This window comes from Saccostrea cucullata, unplaced genomic scaffold, assembly GCF_032062105.1.
Source record: "Saccostrea cucullata isolate Sc308-1 unplaced genomic scaffold, CSIRO_AGI_Scuc_v1 ctg814, whole genome shotgun sequence".
NCBI classification, from domain to species: domain Eukaryota; kingdom Metazoa; phylum Mollusca; class Bivalvia; order Ostreida; family Ostreidae; genus Saccostrea; species Saccostrea cuccullata.
Window position 1 is genome coordinate 110565 of NW_026941175.1, and position 19105 is coordinate 129669.

Consider the following 19105-nt stretch of genomic DNA (forward strand, 5'->3'; position numbering starts at 1 on the left):
TAAATAAAAGCAAATTTTGCATATTTGCTCTAACAACCACGCAATTTTAAAGTCAGAGAAATAAACGATGGTAAGGAACTATCCTCTCCAAGCAGAGGACTCTTAGCTCTATTACAAAGCGTGTACTTGACGCTGATTTCATCTCCCGGCATGTTATGTTTGTGTATTTATTATGTCAAATGATGCTCACATTGGATTCCCGCCAGTTATCTTGTGCGAATGCATAAATATTTCTAGGATCTTTTAAAACAGAGCTTCGTCTGTCAATTTATTGCCGATTCCCATTACATGCTTCAAAAATGTCGGTTCGTAGATTTACCGGAGCTAAGATTGTAGTGTTTGGGGGTTCTGGTGTCGGGAAAACTGGTAAGTCGATTTGTTCGTGTGTCTGTGTGTGAATTAAGCGACTTTTATGATGTTTGATTATAAGAAAATATATTGTCATTATAATTGAAATGGTTTAAAATTTTGATATTATATTTAACCCAACCTCCTTTCTGTTGGATCCTCCGGGAAAATGATAGTTTGCATTATATATATATATAGTTGAGAAATGCTATTTGGGAACTAAATTGTAATTTATTATTTGTTTTCAAGTAAAGTTCTGTATATACATACATATGAACATTATCACGTATTTGGAATGGCGCATTTCTTTTTAATTTCTACTAAATTCCACTTAATCTTTTTTTATGAAAATAAAATTAGAAAATAATAAAACGTTAGAGGAAAGTCAATATATTTCAGAAGATTTTATTTTTAGGTTGCTTTAGAACAGCTGATAAGTAACAGTTTATGCTTTTGGCGTGCAATATTTTTCTCTTTGTGTGGTGCAGAGTGATTAACGTGTATATCAACATGCTTATAATTGAAATCTTATCTTTAAGAAATATTCAGATTGGATCTTAAGCACAATTTCTTAATTTAAAAATCTATTATTATACTCTTCTTTTCACGCTTTTGACCGAACTATCAAAGAAAATATGTTTCATACATTATTTCAGGAATTTTTGTTTACACATATAGTGTAAATATTGTACATCACAAAAATACCGTACACTTGTGTATTTTTTTAGGACATGTGTGGTAAAAACAATTAAAAAAAATGGATTCCTGCATTGATAAATTCCTGTTTATTTTGGGCCTGATTTTGTTGAAAATGATGCAAAAAAATATTCAGGAATTTTAAATCGAATTATGTATGATGTTCAAATTTCTACCTTTCTGGAACCATTCTTTTAAATCTATTTTACTTATTTAAACACGTCTCAAATTGTTTTTTTTTTTTTAGTTATATTTAGTATAATATTTCCTGACAAAAGTTTGTATCATAAGTCCTTAAAACAACTTAAAATGAAGCAGTAGACAATATACTGTAGAAGTAAACAGTGGTAAAGTTTAGTTTATTTATTTTGCAGTATAACTTCTCCATATCAAAAAACCCTTTAGTATATTACTAATCTACTGCGAAAAGTAACGGTGAAAGTATATGTATTAATGTATCAAGGATCGAAGGAGCAAGATTCCAATTTCCCTCGAGCAAGTCCAATTTCCCTCGCCTTTGCCTCGGGGAAAAAAGCTTCCTTGAGGAGAACTGGATTGATTGATTTCATATTGATTGTGTGTAATTATTTTACGTCTCATTCGAAAACTTTTGACTCATGAAGAGACGTCACCATGTGAAGGGCTTCAAATTTTGATCTTTGCTCGACACAGGGTCATTGAGCAGTGGGACCAGGGATCTTTATCTTCCCAAAGCCTGCCGTGACACAGGACCTCGGTTTTTCATATCTCACCCAAAGAATTTTTACTTCAAGTTCTGAGCGCATGGTGAAGGAACAGTTGTGGCCGAAATTCAAACACGCGACCACCCGATCACGCATGCGTGCGTAAACAATCCGCCACACGGGTTTAAATTTACAAATATCATGTATCTCCTTTTCCCCAGAACTACTGTCTGGATATAAAAAGTGAGAATAAAGTCTTCATTAATACATAACGTATGATAAATATTATTCGTACTTTAAATCACGAGGCCAAAAAAAATCTTTTTCCTAATTGTTTTGCGATTGCCAGATCGAGTCTTTTAAAACAACAAATAACAAACAAAGTATACAATAAATTGTTCAGATTTGATATAAACATATCAGACCCACACGATTGAATTTATCTTACGAAACTAATTCGTTTATTTCCAAATCGCCTGTAATTTAAAAAAAAAATATAGCTTCACCACAGAGGATCTAAATCTCTGGTTTTCAGGAAGATTTACAGATAAATTAGCTGCAGGAAATTAGACGGCAGAATCAATCAATCAGGGTTTAAACACGTTTATACCTGTCGGAACAGATATGTATACATTTTGTTGTTTTAAATTGCTTGCCTTTCAAGTGTCACTGGCAATCTTTTCCTAAAGCCTAACCTTGTCTTATCAAATGCTGGAATATCTCATTACTCACAAGAATTTGATGAAGGAATTGACGCCGAAATCTAAAAATGACGTCAGGCTATAAGATGTGAGTGAGCGTGGGTGGGGAGCGAGGGGTTTGAATTTACATGTATTTGGGGTGGGGTATTTTTTCTCTAAAAAATTGAAATGTTTTTTTTTACAAACAACTTTCGTTAAAAAGTTATTGATCATTGGATATAAGAGCAATAAACGATTTGTTGGACTTCAAGATGAAATTAAATGTTGTCGGAAGCCTTTAAGCTAGGCCAGTGCAAGGGCAACATTTGTCACCTTTAGGTGCAGCAGATCATTTTTTTTCCGATTCCCGGTCTATTTTTTGGTCTTTAAGCATTAACATCGTCGCAAACCACGTCCAAAATGTACGATCCTCTCCAATTCTGGAGGGAGCTATATTCAGACTCCAGACCGTTGCTTTGAGACGATGAAGCATTAATTACAATATGTACTTTATTCTTTGCGTGTATTTCTTAACATTTTTATCCATTTTTCCTGTGTTTATTAATTCTGGAGAACGCCGAAATTCAAAGCGCAGGTTAAATATTTTAACATTTATCAATTATATTAAAATATTTTATTTAACCGAAAAAACACACCGAGATTACGAGTTTTCCGTGTGGTTCATTGTTTTCATTACAGAGTTCAATGTTAACACATATAAAGTGGTTACGGCATATGTCTCGAGCTAATGGCGTCTAATGATAGCCTACAGATATCTTTCTCTGAGACGTGATAACCCCCAGGGGATCAATGCTTCTGGTTTTATTTTGATAAAAAAAAAATGTAAACAAATTTAAGGATCAAATGATTTAATTTTTTTTTCACTTAAACCTACAGCGTGATGTCAGCAGCGTAGTCTTCGTTTAATTAATTTGATGTAAAACTTGCCTTGAAAATTAATAAATTTTCCAGAGAGAGAGAGAGAGAAAGAGAGAGAGAGAATATGTTTGTGCATGGTAAAGTGTTAGCCGATCATTTTATTTAGTAAGTTGACCATGTTGATAGTTGCTGATTACAAAGTACAGCAATCAATACTGTAGTAAATATACAGTAAAACTTGTATATAGCGAATTTGTTTTGGATCCCCCAGCTATATAAATTTAACGAATTCCTTATATAGATATAACGAATTATAGATACATTGAAGTAATTCGTAAGTCCCAGTGACTTCGTTATAACCGAGTTTTACTCTATACAATTTTTCTAGCCCTCTCTTTCTTTATCAATATTATTATAGTTTACATATACATTTTAAATTCCAATGTTTGAATTTTTCAGCATTCGTGGTTCGGTACATGACCAGAAGATATATTGGTGATTATGACAGAAATAAAGGTAGGGTTACCAGGGGCGGATACAGGGTTTGAGATTAGGGGAGGGGGGGGCGTGAATATTTTTTTTAGGCACGGGGTCTTAAGGCCCCCAGTGGGTCCAGGGGGCGAAGCCCCCGGAAGCTCCTGGATTTTCGTGTATTTTAAGAGTAATCCAGACACTATAATGGAGTATATATTCTTCATTTATTTTTGTTAAAAGTGACATACAGGTCCGGGTGTTTGAATATTAATTCTATTGAATGTTCCTCCTTGTATTGTATCATAACAAATGCCACTATAATCAGGGACCTATATACTGACGGGATTTCGTAAGTCAACTTTAATTAATTATATTTCTTAAGCTATCACATATCTCGGATCAAAACCTTTAATTATCTATCAAAAATTTATTCAAGATTTGTTTTTATCTTAATAGTAATTTTGTTTTATTCAAAATCAGCACATGCCCATGATCAGCCGTATTTCCGAGGAATCACCAATTTCGGTGTTTGTTTTCTGAATACTTAAATTATATTATAATATATGCTTTAAAATTTATTAAAAATCAATTCTAATACATAAAATGAATAAGTGATATTAATCAGAAAACACCCTATTTACTGGGAATAAAAGTAGTTTGAAAGACTTGTAGTGTTGTGCGTGATGTTTTGGGTAAATAAGCATGGCAATGAAGGAGTTCCCTATCCCGTTAGTATATATTTCCCTGCTATATAATAAACGATTTACTTACTTACTAATAGTGGTATTGACTAGTTATGTACCAAAGTACGGCATTTTTAACACGAATCATATCGTATTTTGAATGATGGTGGCTCAGGGGGCGAAGCCCCCGGAAGCTCCCGGGTTTTTGGTGTATTTAAAAGAGTTAAACCAGGCACATTAATAGTGGTATTGGTTAGTTATGTACCAAAATATGGCATTATTAATACTAGTCATATCATAATTTGAAAATTTTAGGGGGGCGTGCCCCCCCCACGCCCCCCCCCCTTAAATCCGCCAGTGGTTACACAGGATAAATAAATACTGATAAATTTAGAATGCTTTTATTATCGTTTTACTATAATTCTATTTATTTACATGTATAATAAATTATACATGCATGTAGATTGGTCAGTCATCTCATGATCTATAACGTTTGATTTAAAAATCGGTCATAAAGTCCGAGGTAAAGCCCCCAAAACCTATCGACTAGTAATTGGATGTTTTATATAGGTTTCCCCTGCTTTGCCCCACTCCCCCTTTCAATCTCAGCAGCGTCTCTTTTTTCATTATTTTTTTTGTCAAAAAGTTATATCTGGTTGATCGCTGAGAGATTAATAAATGTTCATATGTATAAAAAAAATCAATGACAGGTAGATGTCTGTGCATAATATAAAAATTATTTTTTTCTTTCTGAGTTACTTCGAGCTGAAACTCAAATATCGTCTGCAGCAAGTCACCATTACATTTACCGTATTTTTTCCCCGTTTTTACTCAACCATTTCTATAAATATATCTCCCTGTTCTTCAAATAAATTCCTGGCTATCAACAAATCCTGTCAAAATTATTCCGTACACCAATTTTTATTTTATGGTAAGATATACGAGCATGTGTTTGCTACCACCAAGATAAGAGCAAAAACATTGTACGTCCCGTTTGTGTGTTTGAAGTCGAGATTTTACAATCAATTACAAATATAATGTTTCTATCAATAGAATCAAAGAAATAATAATGATATGAAACACATGTCCGATCTTAAGTGCATTTCCACACGCGCACCAATAGAATTTTTTTCGTTGCCACAAATATTATAATTCCATCTCTCTTCTCGTTTTTGATTTATGAATGTACGGAAATATGAAATAATTCTTCATTTATTTATGTTAATCTTGAGTTCAGTTCGTTTTCAAACTTTAATTTTCTTTCATTCCTTTGCTTTCTTTTTGCGTTTTTATTAAGTTTAATATGTGGTTATTGTTTTGATAAAAAAAAAAAATAATAAACATCCCATAGTCAAAACTAATCAACAAGTTGGTGTTACTGTAAGCATTTAGTTTCTGAAGTGTCAAAATGTTGAAATCTAGCATGTTTCTTATCCTTTTGCTTGTCAATAAAATATGTTCAAAACAAATCTAGCATCAAAATTCGTTTTAAACAAATTTATGATGTTGTAAGATTCACTCTTGACTGAGTTGAGTGACTTGTTTCCTTGTTTTGATCAATATGTTTTAAATGATTTTTTTCCGATGAGATAGTTATAGCTATCTCGAATTAATGTTTTCAGTGCTAACATAAATTTTAGACTCCTCGAAAAATATCATAAAAAGATGACACATTTATATAACAAACTAAAGCTCTTGTAAGAAAAAGTAGACTTGAAAAGAAGGTTGATTTTTATTTAATTTTCATTTACTTTAAATTTAAAGTACTCAGTGTCTTGTATTTCGTTCTTTACTTTATTATTTGAGGGGGTTGTCTCTATAACCTATTTTATGTTATGTACGCCAAAACTATCCTAGAGCTATGACTGTACCATCATATTTCCTTCGATCTTCACCTCTTAGAACTAGAAAGAGAAAAACGAGAAATTTCACAATTTTGACATTTTAATTCATCATGTACATTCAAAACAGATACCTCCCCCATTCCCCGAATATATATGTCAGATGGGTTTTGACATATGTCTTTAGATTATCTTGATATATGACTAATTGTATATATTTTGTTTCTATTTTTACCAGAAATGCTTTATAATCACAAAATACCATCGCCACGTGATGACGTCACACTCGAGATCATTGATACGGCGGCCAAAGTAAGTAGACCTCTTTCATACGGAAGGAAATTCCCAATTTTATGGCGACTTACATAAATAAGTCTTTTATAGGCAATAAACTTCTATTTAGTGAGCAATTAAACATCAGATTCAGTAATTTACGCCTGATCTTAATGGTTTTATTTCTCTTGGATTTATTTTATAAATAGACGCATACACTTAACTATAAGCAATATCTGTCAAGGTTTTCTACATGGAACTATATTAATTAAGATACGAAATAAATTTAAAAATTTCAATCTATCAAGTTTATTATATACTCAACAAAAAAAGAAACGCATATTCAGATTAAACATGAAAATCTAATTTTTCACCTGAGCCGAAGGCTTAAGTGAGCTTTTCTGATCAAAATTTGTCCATTGTCTAATTTGTCTGTCGTTGTTGAAGTCGTCGTCGTTAACTTTTCACATTTTCATCTTCTCAAGAACCACTGGGCCGATTTCAACCAAACTTGGCACAAAGTATCCTTGGATAAAAAGGAATCAAGTTTGTACAAATGAAGGACCAAGCCCTCTTCCAAGGGGAGATAATATAATGGAAAATTAATAGCATCTTTTAAAAATCTTCTCCAGAACCATTGGGCCACGATTGATGAAACTCGTGTGGGAGCATCCTCAGGTAGTGTAGATTCAAGTTTGTTCAAATCATGACCCGGGGGCATGGCGGGGCCACAATGGCTGATCAAAGTTATACATCGGAATACATATAAGGAAAAATCTTTAAAAATCTTCTCCGGAACCACTAGGCCGGGAAAGATGAAAATCACGTGGAAGCATCCTCAGGTTGTGTAGATTCAAGTTTGTTCAAATCATGAATTTGGGGGTAGGACGGGGCCACAATGGCCGACCAATAGTTTTACATATAAATACATAGGGAAAATCTTTAAAAATCTTCTTCTACAGAACCACTAGACCAGGAAAGATGAAACTCACATGGAAGCATCCACAGGTAGTGTAGATTGTGACTTTAGGGGTAGGGCGGGGCAACAATGGCTGATCAAAGTTTTACATAGGAATATGTAAACATTTTTTAAAATCTTCTTCTCAAGAAAGATTGGTCTAGGAAAGATGAAACTCATGTGGGAGCATCCTAAAGTAGTGTAGATTCAATTTTGTATAAATCATTTCCCCCGGGGTAGGGTGGGGCCATAATGGCTGATCAAAAGTTTTACATAGGAATATATAGGGAAAATCTTTTTCAAAAAATTCCCAAAAACATTGGGCCAGTAAAGGGAAAACTAATGTGGAAGCATTCTCAGGTAGTGTAGATTCCGGTTTGTTCAAATCATGACCACTAAGGATACGACGGGGCCACAATGGCTTATCAAAGTTTTACATAGGAATACCTAGGAAAAATCTTTTTAATTTTTTTTCTCTAGATCAGCAAAGCTATGGATGGTGATATCTATATGGAAACATCCTCAGTTAGAGTTAATTCAACATCTGGGGTAAGGTGGGGCCATAATGGACAATCAAATCTTTACATAGAAATACACTGTACGTATATAGGAAAAATCTTTAAAATTCTTCTTCTCTAGTATGGCGAAATTATGTATGTATGCTTTATTGCTATAATGACAATCTCAAGTAATAAAAAAAAATAAATCCCCTCCCCCAACAAGAATACTTTTCAATACTGAGCTGATTAGTGTTTTTTAACTAGCCCATGTGCTCAGATGAGCGATGTGGCCCATGGGCATCTTGATTTTTAAAAGTGATTTCAGAGTGTGTTGTGATAAATATCAAACATGTCCTTTGTTGCGAATTGAAAAGTCAAGTTGATGTCATTTTCATCGCTCCCAAATTCTAGGGGCATAACAATATGTACACTTTGCGACGTCTCAGCAGTAGTAGGTTTCCAATATACGGATGTCATGGATGAATACCATCTCCTTTCATTCTCTTGCGAACAATTTGTGTACTTTTATGCTGATTTTTTCAACCATTCATTAAAAACACTATTTTCATAAACATAATTAATCAACGGAAATAATTCAACACTTTGGTTTTAAAATCTCATGGTGTCCTTTAAATGGATCACAGGTATCCAATGAAAAAAAAGTAGTTGTTCCATATTTAGTTTTTTTCAAAAATTTCTTTGATAAGTAAAGCAATATGCATTTATTTTTTTGTTGAGTATATTTCTTTCCATTTCTTTGTATGATGGAAAGATGAAACTACAAATTATAATTTCAGGTAAATTATCCTTTAATTCTGCAATTGGTAATCCAACATATACTTATATAGTGTTAAGAAAAAAATATATTCAAAATCATATATTAGTTTTGAATATTTTTAATATTCCAAACAACCAAATAAATTTGAGTTACCATATCCATATTGAATTCCAAAACTTCATAAAAATCCTTAGATACAAAGATGTATAGAAGATACAAGTAATATCGACGACGTATTGTTATTAACAATTATTTCCATTCTAATCTGGACACGATATATAAAAAATGTCTTGCTGAGTTTTACATAGAAGAAACCACGATTTCTGACATATTTTTTTATACTTGGATATTTTACTTGAGAAAAACGTTAATGGTAATAATAAATTTTTGACCCATAGTATAATAATTATAACACAAGGTATCTAACTCCTATTTATTAATTTGAATACCCCCTCCCTTAAAATCGCGCTCATTTACACTTTCAGAGGAAATGCACCGGTAAACTGTTTATACCTAAGTCATCTACGATAATTTATCTACACAACAATTTTTGGCTTGCTTTTCCTTGCTTTCTTTACACATCTCCGTAAACAGTGTCAAAACTTTATTCAGCAGAGTGTGAAAAGTCCAACTATACTGACTATCATAGAACGGTATATGTTAATCTCGGGCAAAAAGAGAAAAATTAAAGAATGCGTGGGTTTAAAAATTTAGTTCCAGATTTTAAATATTGCATCGAATAAATAAAATTTCATTAAGTGTCTTATTTTCCATATAACACTACAATGTTTTTCCGATGTAATTTTAGAAACAAAATTGAAGCCAATCAAATTCAAGGTCTAATTCTTTGCCGGAGACTATGATATACGATTCTATGGTATAGTTCGACTTTTCCACTCTGCGAGTAGAGTTTTGACGCTGTTTACGGAGATTAAAGAAAGCAAGGAAAAGCAAGCCATATATGGTTGTGTAGATAAATTATCGTAGATGACATAGGTATAAACAGTTTACCTGTGCATTTCCTCTGAAAATGTAAATGAGCGCGATTATAAGGGAGGGGGCTTTACATCGGTGTAAATCGGAGTTAGATACCTTGTGTTATTATTATGCAATTGGTCAAAAATTTTATTACAGAAACAAGTGCCTGTGAGCAATATACTTAGTCTAGTACCTTCATCACTTGCATACGGGGTTTATATCTCTCAGTTTATTCGATTTCCAAAAGCATGCCCTGCGTATGAGCAATTTCTAAAACAAGGTAAATTATTAGCAAACAGGTTGATGAAACAAGAAAATCAGAAGTATTGTTTAAAGTCATTTCGTAAATTCTAGGTTCGATACAATGACCTATTCAGCAAATACAATATACTAGTATATGCTCATCATCATTCTTTAACTTGCAGGACAACGAAAACAGAGAAAATCACATAAAATGGGGCGATGGTTTTGTGTTTATTTACTCCATCACGGACAGAAAGAGTTACGAGTATATTAACACATTAAAAGATATGCTGGTCAAAATCAGGGGCCCGGATATGCCCGCTATAGTTGTGGCTAACAAATGTGACCTACTTTCTGTGAGGCAGGTTGAGGATTCTGAAGGAGTAACACTAGCCGAACAACTCAACTGTCCAAAATTTGACGTTTCCGTCGCGGAGGGATATTCGGGTGTGTCAGAAGCCATGGAGGAACTTGTTATTCAGTTAAAGCGAGAGTTTGTCAAAAACTGCTCACAAGCCGCAGTGACCGCTAATGACAAAACCAAATCCAAACTGTTCACATTTAAAAAGGGATTCAAGAAAAGAATCAGTCGAAGTCATAGTGACACGGTGTAATTTTTTTATATAGACTATTTAATGATGCATTGACATGCAGCGCCTATCCACAAAATCATTTAATACATGTGTATTGTTTAAAAGCTATTGTTCCAACTTTATTCATTCAAAATCGATGATGAAGAGAAAACGTAAGTGTATTCAGGTAAAACTAAACGATAACTAATTTTTTTTCTGAATTCAAAGTTTGTTTATTTGTTTGTTTTTTTTTTGTTGTTTTTGGTTTCAAGAGCAGCTATAGAACATGAGCTGCAAGTTACAGTTTGAAGAAAAAAAAATCAACTTATATAAAAAGGATTTCACAATTCAAAGAATATATGTATATTGAAGCAATGACAAAAGGAAAATAGTGAGTAACTATAACATTTTTTTTTTATCATCATGAATGTACAGACATTAAGTGCATTTGTAATACATAAAATATTTGACTGTAATTGTATACAGACATTTATACTGACATCAATAAATTTGGCACTTGATTATATAGTATACACATCTGCAAAAAAGGAAATTCACCACTCAATGTTTTTGTACAATGACAATAAAATTTAATAGAAAATCACAGCTTTGTTTGTTATGAGCAAGACACAAGAAACGGATAAAAGCAAGAGACTCACGGGTCTTGTGGGTCATATCAGCATCACGTAACACCTTTCCAACATTTGAATTTGTTTCAGGCCGTTACATTCAATATTTTAAAAGAGGAACCATTTATCATAACAACTATACACTTAGCATGTTCACTTTGGTTACATAATTCCCATAAGCAGAGAAGAAAAAAATGCATTTCAACTATAATCATGCAGTACTATATGTAATAATTAGTGGGGCCCTACCAAACAGGAACCAAAGGCCCAGACCCTGACCGGTTTCATAAATTTTATATTTTTGTTAAAATGGCACCCTTGTTCAACAAAAATGTCTGAATAAAACCGAGAGAAACATTTCCAAGCATAAATTAATTAATTTTCTGTATTTCATGAGAGTCTCTACGGTACTCCTGACCCGGAGGCCTTCAAATTAACAATTCATTATAGCTACCTGTAGTTCATCCGGGTAGTTATCACTACGGGTAGTCAAAGTTTGGGAGCTGGGGAGAAGATTTTGAAACAAGTAATGCATTTTAATTATATTATTTATATAGCCCATTAATTCTTACACCAGAATCCCTAATCCTGAAGCCATACAATTAACAATTTTGGAAGAAGCACCCCTCATTTTCAATGAATTATGCATTCTCACTATATAATCTATATATACATCAGAAACCTGATCCTGTGGCCCTGAAATTTCAAAATTTTAGAAGAGGCACTATTGTTATTATAACTGGGTACATGTATGTCGCTAGTTTGTTTAATACCAGAGACCGAGAAGAAGATTTCAAAAAAATTTATGCATTTTCATCATTTTTACCCTACGACCAAAACACATGCTCCATGGGCCACTGAAATCACATCCATTTGTAGAAAATTATCAATTGGCCATATGTTTGTCTAATACCCAGAAGCAGAGAAGATTTTTAAAGAAATACTTGTAACGTCTTTATAATCTATATAGCCTCGTAATGTTACTAGAACCTCTGTGTGTCCACGAAATTCAGGACTCAATTCTTATTACAATCAAGCAATCAGAATGTTTGATGTCAAGGATCAGGAGGAGAGAGTAAAGATTGCATTAATTTTAGATGTTTTGGTGCCACACCAAGCCCTTTTCCATACAGGGGGGGGGGCATAAAATTCACAATTTTTTCTCCTTTATCCAGATCAAATTCTGTTTGCCAAAACTGGCTGAGCGGTTGAAGAAAGAGAAGAAGCTGAAAATCTTAACGCACAAAAAACGGATGACAACAGTTAGCAATTATGAATTCGTATGACCTAAAAAAAGAATGAAGATACGAAATCCTTGTAAAAAGTGCAAATCAAATATCATATTTGTAGCAGTGAAGTTATGAAAGATATTCACAGGAAACTTTTAAAAAATTATTTGAAAACAAATATTGTCAGGGCATCTTGTGAAAAAGTAAAGGACACACGTGTAAAGAACTTCAATATCTTGGAGTTATTTGAGAGGTAGTATGGCAATACACAATGGTAAAGAGATTTCAGAAAAAAACTCAATTGTTTAACGTAATACAATCACACAATGGTAATATTATCCCAATCAATACTGAACTATTCAACATGAAAGACAAGGACTTTTAACTTGTGTCGTATTTCATAATTTCGCCCGTTCTCTCGAACTTAATGGCTAATTAAGTTGTTTGTATCCTATGGGTGCAATATTCTTGGCATTCTTCAAGTTTCCAAAATGTTCTTCATATTCGTCGTCGATACTGACTTTGTTCTACAAGAATTTAAAAAATAATGATTACTCTCATTAGTAATACAAAGTCTGCAATCAGAATAACTAGAATTACATTGAAAATTTGGAATTAAGTCTTAACAGTAATATCGAATTCCAATCTATAGCGAAATGCTGCTCAGCCATTTTAGATCGGACCAAAACCATATGTACTGTTAAACACAATTAAGTCTAAAGATCTCGAATGTGATGAGATAAAAATAAAATCGAGATATCCGAAGGGTTTATAAGACTTTAAATATTAAATGGAAATTAAGGTAAAATTAACATGATAAAGACAATCGTGAACAGTGTCTTAATTTATACATGATTCTAGACTATTTCGTATATCAAATAAATGAGATGAATCGAACTATCATTCCTGCACATTGTGACTCTTCAAAAATGTGTCTCATCAAAGTGTTTTCATTTTTCATTTGCGCATGTGCATTTCTGTGTGTATGTATGTGAAATAATAATTTGAGACTCACTTTCTTCCATTGGTTGTAAACCTACATATTAAGTTATTCATTCCTGTACACTGTCAAGTGCATGTAATGACATTTTTCAATAACAGAAAGCAAATTTCACGTCGTACTATTGTCTATTTCAATCCTACATTGTAAATGTACTAATGTAATTGAATCAATCCATTCATCTACGATGATATTAAAGCTATTTCCATATCATTGTTTCAAGAATTAAATTCCCTCTTACAATCATACAAAGTATAATTCAAAATAATATATCTCAATTACTGACCTTTTTGAATCTGTGCCTTAGGGCTCCAGCCACCGTGACGAGTGCAGCGAAGAGAAGTGCCCCGGCCGTCAGCCCGGCTATAAGTGCAGTTTTGTCAGAAGATTCTGTCGTCATAAAAGTAAATTCATGAGATTTAAGTTCCTTGTGGCACACGGAGAAGAAAATTAAATTGTTCTATGGCAAAATTAGAGATAAAATCATCAAAATTTTCTAACATCATAATTTGATTTTTTTCCCAGTTATGCAAATTTTTAATGAGTTAACTCATATGTCTTTTTATTAGTTAACTTATATTGTTAAAAATAAACATTTTTGCGACGCGTCAAATTTTCGTTCATTGAGAGAAATATATTGGTTGATGGGGATTTGTTCATGAAGATATTTTGAGTAGTATTTTATCTTTAAAAAATTGTGGTTGGCAATTCTTGTGTCTCTTCATACAGAAAGTCAGGGATGAAGAGTAAAGCAGAATCAGAAACAATTTTTAGGACACCACTGTGACACCTTAATGTACCTTGAACATTACAATAAAAACATCATTCTATATTCTACATTTATTCATTTTGAGGACGATTTTTATAATTCTTTCCGTCAAAAGCGACATGTACTTTAAATTAAGTTTTTAGATATATAATTTTTATTCGACGCCATAAAATTTAAAAAAAATTGTAGAGTTGAAAAACATTTTTTCTGAATATCTTCTACCACAAAAAAAAAACAAATTCCAATAAATCTCAGTTCTTTGTAATTTTAGAGGAGATATTCAATGTTATAGTTTTGTATTGTTAAATTCAAATAGGTAATAAAACATGAATTGTAATAAATATTTTGACTTAAATAGTTCCAACCAAACGGTTACCTTTTTGCACCAAAATAGCACATTTGGGGTATTAAAAATCTAAGTGGATATTAGATTGGTTCCTTGTATCAAGCTTTTTATGACTTATTTGATTTGAAGTATCGTATACTTTAAAATAATAAAGAAAAAAATCTGAGATGTCAATTCTAAAAAAGCAGCCAAAATTTACAGTTTTGGGGCAACAAAGTATATTTAACTCAAAAAATCTGCATTTCTTGGCAAGACCTGTTGATTGAATGTGAAAATTGTGCTATAAATAGGTAATAAAACATGAATGGTCATAAAAAATGTGAAGTAAAGAGTTCCAACCAAGCTTTATTCAAAAGACCTGATGACATACCTTAAGAGTTTATCTTTGCACAATTTTATTGTCTATTTAACATGTTTATAAGATAGAGCAAGACTACATGTGTGTAAGGTTCCAAAATAAACAAGATATCAGAGAAAAAGAATTTTGAAACCGTAAGTGATTGATGAGCTTAACGAAATTACATGTTAAAAGGTAATATTACATATACATGTTATGGACAAAAAGAAGCCAAATGACTGCCATTCCTTTTTATAGGAGTTTATAAATATGTCTAATGTGAAGATATTAAAAAATACGAAAAAAAATTCCAAAAGAATTTTAAAAATGAAATCTATCTCCCCTTTAGAGCAATTGAAAACAATTTTTGTTTATAAAAAGGTAAAGAGGTAGACTCACGTACTCCATAAATTGGCCCTGTCAATAATATACTAATTAACCGACCAAGTCCTTACGTCCTACTTCGATCATCAACATAAAGTAGAGACTTAGTGCTTTCATTTTCTATAAAAAAAATTTTCCTCTTAGAGTCCAAGTCTGTTAACTCAGGCGTTGTGAAACTGCAATAATCTTGATTTTTGAAGAAAATAGGTGAAATTGAGCATCTTCAACTTTTGATAAAAATATAAGCCCACCCTGCGATCAAAAAATTCTTTCATGGATTAGAATTTTCTAAAACAGTTCTTTCATTTTATAATTCAACATTTTAGATCAGAGGTTGGGGGCTATGCAAAATATTTTTAAAACAGCTTAAATTTTTGGTCATTTTTAACGAATATTTCAAGATTTGAGGAAAATGACGAAATTCATGACGTCATAATTCATAGACAAGAGAAAAAGTTACGTCATTTTTATTTGATATGAAGTCACCAAGAGTTTAGTGAAATAACGTATTTTTAACTAAAACTGAGTAGTTCTTTTTTCAGAAATTTACAGGGCCAAAAATGGACCAATGTGAACTTTCTTCTTTATTTTACCACTGAAAATATCAACGTCAAATCCAGATTTAATATTAAATGCATTGATAATGTCAAATCATAAGGAAACTCTATGTTTTAAAGATAATATTTTGATTGCAATAAGAAATATACCATCAGCTTTTGATTGATCCACTTGCGGGGAAAAATCAGATGGCACGTTTGACGTCGTAGAAGATGACACGCTCGATGTCGTAGCTGACGTTGGACCATTTATAGAAGACAATATAGTACTTCCAGTAAAGACTTCAGTACTATTTGGGGAGTGTACAGTTATTGATGTCGTCGTGGATGTTGGGAGGGACTCTCCACACGAATACACAGAGGAAGCATTTCCACAGGTCAGTGTCAGATCAGAGGTACTGTCTACAGCTATCAAGAGATGGCGGAAAATAATGTGAACATTTCTATAGGCCAGTATCAGATCCACTTTCTACAACTTTAAAGAAATTGAGGAAAATAATGTGAATATTTCTAAAGGTCAATGTCATATCAAAGGTACGTACTGTCTACCGCTATAAAGACATAAAAAAATGAACATTTCTATTATAGGTCAGTGTCAGATCAGAAGCACTATCTATCGCTATAAAGAAATGGAAGAAAAATAAATTGAACATTTCTAAAGGTCAAGCCAAATCAGAAGCACTGTCTACCGCTAATATAAAAAAAATGGAAGAAAATAATTTTAAAATCTTGCATCCTCATCCGTCAAAGCCTTTAAATTTTATGGTTTAAATGTCGTAAACGTATATGCAGCTTAGGAAACTACATGTATAATAGTTTGAAGCCAACACTAAAACATTTCACTTAAAATAAATTTTGACGATTGCCTTTAAAATTTCTTTATAGACTTTAAGGCATTAAAACAAGGAAGACTGTTTGCAAGACTATGTTTGAGTTTTTTAAAAAAATAGTCGACGTCTTTTATTACAAAGACAACTTGATGAAATAAAGCTGTCAAAAGGATGTTATATAATCTGGAAATAAAATAAGTATACTTTACCTTTAATGTATATTGCTTTATCAAGAACTTACAGTAAATATTCAAAGGCAAACAAACACACCTTGCACTGAAATCCAGAAGTTTCCTTCGATTCCAGCAAATGTATTATCGTATCTTATACTTAAGGAATCAGATTGGCTGGTATAAATAGTCGTCAGGGAAAACCCATTGTTTTGATCACAATCAATGGAGGTTTCTAATCCTCCCTCATTAATAACAAGTCTTTGGTAACAAGAACCACTGACGTCCTTGTGAAGACGTAAGTCTAAAAGCTCTATCTTAATAGTCGAACTTTTAGAAGAGGAAACAGAGCACACGCATCCAGAGGAAGTTGCGCAGTCGCCACTTTTGGCAGGATATCCGTTATTCCAAACGTATAGTTGATTTCCATTATTGATTGTCGAAGTGCAAATATTTGATATCAGTGACTCTACAAAACAATTAAATGATAAAGGAATGAGATTATATATTGGTTGTTGACGAATTACATGTAACAAGTCATATGAAAAGAAAATGGATTTTACATATTGTTTCTTTGCATCAAATTAAAATACTAATAAATCAAAAAAATTAATTTAATAAATAAATACTTAAAAATGTATTATATTTAGCGTGTACGATATTTTGCAGAAGTCGGTTTGTCAACAAGTTAGCATAAATTTGATTTAGCACATTTTAAGTGCTTTAACATTGCAAGACACAGAGCAATGTTCTAACACTAAGTGAAGCGTGCTTTTCGCCAAAAGCGATTATTGGTATTAATAAATGAATTCACAGTCAAATGTTATACTAGCTTTAACAGTAAATATGAATTTAAGAATGCTTACTCTTTATGCAGTGGTAATGCTGCCGCATGTAGTTTGTTTTCGTCATGAAAACACTCTGGTTGCAATTTTGTTCTGTTCCGTTCCATGCCACCTGGATCTTACAAGTTAGCCGACCGACACAGTTCGTGTAATGCACACCTTTATAGGAATCTCCATAGTAACGCCATCCACAATCCGTTGATTGGTTGTTATAGCGACAACAGAAAGAGTCATTACGATTGATTGTTGTTGATTCTTGTGGGCATGCGTGGGATTGCAATTTTGCAAAAGTAAAAACATCCCGGATGTAGAGAACTTCGCTGGTGTTACAGCTAGGCTCCAAGAAATCGTCAACTGTGATTCCGTAACAAGCCTCGAAAATCTGTTCTGCGGAGTCAATAGCTTAAATTGAAAAGAAACAAAGTACCAGTATATTGTAATCAAGATAGAAATAAGTGGAAAGGCTCCCTCTTTCAGAAAATACTCTGCTTTATACATATGATTTATGATTACACTGAAAATACATAATACTTCTATTCAAAGAGATATTAGCCGTGACGGTCTTTTTATAACCAAAGAAGAATTAAATACATGGTGTTTAATTGGCACAATAGATATTCTTGATTGTTACTTTTAGCAACAATTCGGCAGCAAGTCAATACTTGTTTCTAATATATTTCTTTTAACTGAAATTTGTTATAATTCCAAATAGTTTTATTTTTCATTCTTTTTTTGGACTTGTTTGATTGTTTATTCGTGTTTGTTTAGTTTTTTTCTTCTTTTATGGAGAAGATGTTTTCAAGAGTCATTAATATACTCACCGTCAATAGAAACGCAACACCCTAAGTTTAGCTTGAAAATTATATACGGGTTATAACTATGTAGCAGAAAAGTAAGGGCATCTTTTACTTTGCCAAATCAGCTATTTTACGGTTGAATGAATTTCTTTCCATTACCGGAAGTTCCTTTTTAGCCCTCTTAACAGAATTCAAAATTTTCCATTTTTAATAAAATTTTAACAATATTTTGGGTTTCCAAGGTTTTGAAACTGTTAATCATAAGTATTGTACTAAAAGGCCGGGGAAAAAATCCTTCTTTCTTAATGCCTAGGTCACATTTCCCGGCCGGTAGCCGTAGACCGGTGGTAATCCGTGGTGTTAGCGATGCCCTAACATCGGTCCACGTCAGCCTACTAATCCTTAAAGTATCAGTCACATTATCCAGCGAAGGGTATACGATGGGCAATCAATGCTTTTTATGATAAAAATGGCCTGGTTGCCGGCTGGACTTACAAAGGCCCAGCGATGCATTGCTAATCAAAAACGATGTTCCAGGATAATCGGCCGATGTATATTCCATCGGTCATACATTGGTGAACATTGTTCGTACATCGGGCGACTACGGGCCAATGTTTGGTCGAAAA

The 19105-nt window shown here is 32.8% G+C and overlaps 2 protein-coding genes across 2 annotated transcripts; one reads left to right on the forward strand and one right to left on the reverse strand.

Moving 5' to 3' along the window:
• The first annotated feature begins 84 nt into the window (after window positions 1-84).
• On the forward strand, window positions 85-11190 carry LOC134257343 (ras-related and estrogen-regulated growth inhibitor-like). Its single transcript, XM_062739969.1, has 4 exons — window positions 85-366; window positions 3746-3802; window positions 6523-6596; window positions 10197-11190. Exons 1-4 carry the CDS (start codon window positions 300-302, stop codon window positions 10626-10628), a joined length of 630 nt encoding a protein of 209 aa, XP_062595953.1. The 5' UTR covers window positions 85-299; the 3' UTR covers window positions 10629-11190.
• Window positions 11191-12234: 1044 nt separating this feature from the next.
• Window positions 12235-18084, reverse strand: LOC134257357 (uncharacterized protein DDB_G0271670-like; the record flags this gene model as incomplete). Its single annotated transcript, XM_062739984.1, has 5 exons — window positions 12235-12971; window positions 13731-13834; window positions 15988-16245; window positions 16938-17306; window positions 17704-18084. Coding segments are annotated over 5 exons (1208 nt in total), but the record flags the coding sequence as incomplete, so codon positions are not given.
• Between the last annotated feature and the right edge of the window lie 1021 nt (window positions 18085-19105).